The sequence below is a fragment of the Poecilia formosa genome, unplaced genomic scaffold (genome assembly GCF_000485575.1).
Source record: "Poecilia formosa unplaced genomic scaffold, Poecilia_formosa-5.1.2 Scaffold88, whole genome shotgun sequence".
In the NCBI taxonomy this organism is placed as follows: domain Eukaryota; kingdom Metazoa; phylum Chordata; class Actinopteri; order Cyprinodontiformes; family Poeciliidae; genus Poecilia; species Poecilia formosa.
Window position 1 is genome coordinate 1,952,152 of NW_006800027.1, and position 6,000 is coordinate 1,958,151.

The following is a 6,000-nucleotide window of genomic DNA, read 5'->3' on the forward strand; positions in this document are numbered from 1 at the left end:
TGAAACTTTACTTCAGGGCGGCAGCATTTTGATTAAACTTTTTGTGCATTTTAGAAATTCTGTGGCTCTGCTTATGGATTCAGCAGATGTCAAAATACCCTAATTTGTTCAAATATAATACTGTCATAGGGTTATGTTGTTTTCATGTTCAGATCTTGAGCAGCTTTCATCAGATGGAGGTTTAGAGTTCTCATCAGTTTTTTGTTGCCTTGAGTTTGAAAAGTTGCACTTTGTGGAGCAAATCAGCTTTCTAAGGCTACAAGTCCTACCATACTTCTTGACTAGATTAAAATATAAAATATGTAGTTATTGCACAAAACATGACTTGTCTAAATGTTTTCTAGCAACCAGGTTGAAGTTTTTTCCAAATCTCTCTCTTTTTTTTGTGCTAATTTAGTTCTATGCCTGCATAAGCTGCACATCAAAATGAAAGAAAATAGTCGTGTTTGAAAATATATTTAGTCATTTTATAAAAGCATAGGTTCTGACAACCACATATCTGTAGAACCAGCAGAAATAAGTCTGATTAAAGGGCCGGTTTCTTCTCTTATCGCGCTTTCATGTGTCTTTTTGTGCAGGACCCACATGCAGAATATTAAGGACATCACCAGCAGCATCCACTATGAAATGTACCGCGTGAGGCGCCTCAATGAGAACAACACTGCAGTGGCTCATGCCAACGGCGTCCCTGAACATCACCTGACCGCCCACGAGATGTAGGCGCCGCCTGCCCTCCACTGCACAGAGTAACGCACCAGATGCGAGGCTCTGATCTTCCCTCCACCCAGCCCTGATCTCACAGGTGGGGTAGAAACTCTAAAGCCTGACAAGAGGGACTTTATCGTCTGCAACTTAAAGGACTTTATCAGTTTATTGCCTTTTTTTTATTGTTTCAAACTTAACTTTACTGATGACAAAACAGAGAAGAAAGGGTTCTGCCTTCATGTTGTGCTGCAGCTATGGTTCTATATCCCTCATGTCTTACAAATTTTACAGTCTGTATTATGGGTGCCAAAATTTTTTTTTTTTTTTTGGTCTACCAAACTGATCGGATTTGTCTGATTTGCTTTAATCAGTAATAAAAGTTTGGCGTTTTTGTTTCCACAGTAGGAATTTGTGCCACATTAAAAGCACAGTGTTTTGTCTCGATGAACACACTACAATAATACGCATAAAAACTGATGAAGATCATGTTTTAATGTTACCACTACATGATCAGAGCATGTTGGAGGAGGATGAGATGGTTCTTTCCCAAAAATGTTTGACATGCCAAAACGGTAAACTCAGCTAAAAGCCACCAAATGACACACGATGTGCCTGAAGGTTTTTCTTTGTGCGCATCACAACCTGTGTTTTGCCTCGATTCTTTGTTCATATCCTGTTAAATATAAATCTCGACATTTTGTTAAACATCGTTATTTAGTAGAAATATCGTAAAGAGTGCTTTAAGATGGGAAACATATTTATGCACGTTATAAAATGTGAACATTTTTCATGACTCGTCTTCCACTTACTCAAAAATGTCAACACAAAACGTGCTCAGACGTTCGAGCTTTTCCTGCTTTTTTTTTTTTTTGGGATCCTCCTCAGTGCCTTATTTATTGGAGGACGATTTGTGAGCTCGTCGGCTGAAACTGGAAAGAAGAAGCAGGTTTTTTTGGTTCCACCTGAAATTTCATTTAGACATCTTTTAGTCCTCGCGTGTCATTTATCTTCCATCGACCAGACCACTTTTTTGCTCTGTTGACCACAATGTACCAAGAATATTTCTCTTCCATGCATATCTAATGTCCTTCTGTCGCTGTTATGCTCTGTCTTGTATATTCCTCTGTGTTCCGATACATTTTTGTACTTGTATTATTGATAACAAAGTTTCCTTTATCTTATTTTAAAGAAATAAAGATTGAAGTTTTAAATATTTATCCCATCACTTCAAATATTTCACATTAAGAGTCCTGCTTAAACTGTTGTTTTCTCTCATTAATTCACCTCACAGCATGGTGGGGGGAGGAGTGCAGGGGACTTTATTCAGATTAAAAGACCAGGCTTTAGATCATTTTCTGCTGCACTGGATCCCCACAGCATTTAATCGCAGGTGTAATTTACTCACTCGAGCTCTTAAGTTGTCATTAAGCCATTCCTCGATTACCTTGTGGGATCAATATGGCTCTCTACATGGTCAGTGCATAGCTGATTAGCACTAATTACTTGGGGGCACGAGTTCCTCCGTTGGTGAGGAGTGTAGTAAAGGAGTTGTAAGCTCCAAAGTAGACGGCCACACTTTAGGAAGTTCAGTCCAAAGAATCTAAATAATCAGCAAAGTAAGTTTTTACTAGTTCTCCCTTGGAAAAAAAAAAACATTTTTAGCTTCAAAACAAACCTTATGACATTTTACCATTCAACCTAAAGTAATTGCTTTAAATGTTTGTGCGATTTTCAAAATGGCGACTTGGATTATCGCTCCTCGAAATGGCACCCGCTGTCGCCCATCCTCCATGGTTTCCATCCAGCGCCACACACACACACACACACACACCCACCCACACACCCATGACGCCCTTAACTGCCACTCTTTCGCAAGCTTTAACCCTCCGCCATCTCATAATTTGAAATCTCCTCATTCCTCATGTTTCTTTTCCTGCCTGCTTCTGTTCTCCTGGGGGGAAAAAAAAAACAAAAAAAAAAAACTGCAAGAGAAGCAGCTGCAGCTCAGCTCTGCACCAACTGGGGCTCGCCGCCTCTCCTGCGTGCCACCCAGCAGTCGTCTCGTTGGCAGCCACCCAGCGCTTCGCCGCCTGCTTTAATGACATTCATTAATGAGGTGCATGCTTTATGGGTACTAATGAAGTTGGCATCTCCAAGACAGACACAAACAGTTTGTTTAACACAGGCTGCGCACGTGTGGAGTTGTTGAAGGCTGGATATGCAACGCCTTGACATTTCGCCACAAACTTCTGTGTGTTTTATTCTGGTTTTATATCAAAATAAAACGTATGGGGAAAAAAAATGGATACGTTTTTTTTTTCTGAATAAAATCTGGAAATGTTGGCATGTATCGCCTTCATTCTGCTGCTGTTAAATGAAATCTAGTCCAAACATAGAAGTCACTTTAATTATTAAATGGAATCAACCAGTTCTGTGAAAACCTTTGAGGTTTGTTAGACAACATTAGAAGAAGGCAGCTGCTGTGCTGTTTTCTACCAGAAGACATCTTCACGAAGACCAAGGAACACTGCAGACAGGCCAGGGAGGAAGCTGGCAGAGTATCTAAGCTAACACATGGTCCCAGTCTATTAAGACTTGGCCTAAACTGATGGAGAACGGTAATCTGACAAGCAGCCAAAAGCTCGGAGCTAAGGTTTCATTTGGACGAATCTGTGAACAGAACAACTGTTAGCCATGCACTCGTTAAATCTGGCCCTTATGGAAGATGTTCCTGCTTGTAGTTTGTTGTTAGCCCTGTAGGGGTCAGAGTAAACATGTGGAAGAAGCTGCGCAGCTCAGATGAGAACTTTTACCTCTGTGGCACACAGTGCCTTACCCTGAATAAAAACTCCCTCCAGTGACACACGGCAGCATCGTCCTGTGGGGAGGATGTTCCTCAGAATCGGCTTTATTCGCCAAGTTTGCGCACGCAAACTAGGAGGCTGACTTCAGTTCTACTTTACACCTGTAAGCACTGAAGGTCCAAGGCGGTCCCGTAGAAAAACCTGCAGGAAACATGAGACTAGGACAGCAAACCTTTAGCATACAGCCTGAGGTAGAACAGTATGTGTGTTGAAATGGCCCAGTCAAAGTCTCAGCCTTAAACCAGTTGAGAATGTGTGGTAAAGCGCAACGTCTGATGCTCACAGATGCTCCTCATCCAGTCTGAGCGACCAGCAGCAAAAACCTTCAGCTCCTAGATGTGCAAGAAGCAAAACCCAAAAGACCTGCAGCCGTTGTCACAGTGAAGGGGGCTTCTAAACAAAGTATTTACGCAAGAATTCAGCAGAAGGATTTTTTTTTGTTCATGTTAAAAAGAAAATTAAAGGTTTAATTGCCTTTTCTTTTCATCAGTATTAGCTTGAGTTCATCGTAACACATTGCACCCCATTGCCACATCTTGTTAATGCGTTTGCCCATCTTATCTGCATAGAGACGATGTGCTACCAATTAACATCTGTTTGTACGATGAGAACGATATAGCATCACGTCATGTTTTTCCTTTTTTTTTAATAATTAGCCAGCCTGATTGGAAAATCACTGGAGTTATCAGTTTCTCTGAGAAGCTCTGTTGGTGTTTTGCATGTATTTGCATATCTGCTGCTCTCCTCTGCTGCACGGGCATAAGGTGGTGTTGCCCTCATTTGTCTCATCCCTCCCTAGTTTGCTGCTTCTCCTCTCCTTTGTTGGCACACTCTCTCCTTCTCCAGCCGAACCCCCTCGTCCCGCCCTGCCTGCCACCCCTCCTCTGTCTCCTTCTCTCTCTCTCCGAAGTCGGTTTCCTGTCTTGCTCTTGGCTCTTCGCCAGCCTCTCAGACATGCGTTGCGGAAAGGGGCTGAAGACCATATGCAAATCATTCAACTTTATGGAGATCAGCCCCGCTGTTAATTAAAAGTCAGCTGCAGATTCAATTAGCTGTCTGAAAAGGGAGGGTTGAAATGGGATTCTTTGGATAGATGTTGAGTAGATTGGATTGAAAAATTCCCATAAAAGAGCGCCGACGAGGTTGGGAAAGGCAAAGCTCTCCCTGTTGGATGAAGGGTTCAAAGGACTGGACACTTTCAAACATCTGTAATCTGGGAAAGCACTAATTGTGTGTGTCATGCAATACGCTGATAGTCATGACAGAGATTGTGTTGCTCACTGCTGGAAAGCAGAATATGCCATCCATTGTGGGGGAAAATATTGCCATTAGGCGATCGTTTAAAGCGAACACGTCTGTCGGTGAACCGTGGAATGAAAAAAAAAAAATTACACATTCTTGGTTTCCATCAAATCTCTTAACTTTTTTTTTTTTTTTTGGTTTCAGAATTGCAAAGCTGATTCTATCATAATGACAAATATTCAGTAATGCGCAGATATTGAACAACAGCACCGCAAATCACTCTGAGAGACGCGTTGAGCCGGAAGCATCTCCTAATAGAGGGATGCTGATGGAGGATCAGCGGTGAAAAATCATCTCTTCCTGTCAGCAGACGGCGAGCAGAGGTGATGAACGGCGGCGAGTTGGAGACGTGAGGAGCATGAAAGGAGCCGGGCGGGGGGAAGAGATCTGAAGGAAGAGGGAAGAGAGGGGACTGGTGGGATTTCTTTTTGCGTACAGAGGTGTGAAACTTTCAGAAATGATTAAATTCACACTTAAACCTTGTTTCGTATAAAGATTCTGCTCAATTATTAAGTTTGTTCTTTAACCAAACTTCAAAAAAAAATTTTTCTCTTATCTACATTCAATTAGACTGGCTCTGTTGCTATCTGGAGTGTATGTACAAGCATATTCCTGGTAGCAAAAGAGCTGTGTAAAAATGACCAATTAGATTACAACATCCAGGCTGCTGCTGTGACTGAATGACAAAGCAGGATGATATTTGCAAAAGCTTCCTTATGCAGACTAGGTAGCTTCAAATGAAGAATGTCATGTTGAATATAAGACAGTACAGATGAGTATCTTAAGCCGGAGAAAGTATATTTTATTGGAAGTGTTAGATTAAAGGCAGTAGAAGTGCTTTCAGTATTACAATCAAGGATACAGCTTTTGTTATCCACCAATTTTATACTGAAAATCTCATCGTAACACTTTAATTTATCTTCAGAACTGTCATGCAAGCCAGTGTAGATGCATTCTGAATCCTCATACGAGTGAAAATAAAATCACTTCCATGTCGTTATCAGTCTCTAAAATGATCTAAATCAAATCTTAAGTGTTATTTATTAAGCAGAGAAGGAACCGAGTTGGAAACGGCTGTGTCTTTCTGTCATGACTCAACAGGAGGGCCTGATGCTCTTCACTAAGGAGA

General features: G+C 41.4%; 1 protein-coding gene across 5 annotated transcripts in view; it reads left to right on the top strand.

Annotated features, from left to right (window-relative positions):
• Window positions 1–1,922, top strand: part of septin9a (septin 9a) — a 92,311-nt gene extending 90,389 nt beyond the window's left edge. For all 5 annotated transcript variants that reach the window (XM_007557443.2, XM_007557446.2, XM_007557444.2 and 2 more), the window contains one exon: window positions 579–1,922. In XM_007557443.2, coding sequence (XP_007557505.1) covers window positions 579–720 — 142 coding nt within the window. In that variant the 3' untranslated portion in view covers window positions 721–1,922. The remainder of the gene's footprint in view (window positions 1–578) is intronic.
• The last annotated feature ends 4,078 nt before the right edge of the window (window positions 1,923–6,000 follow it).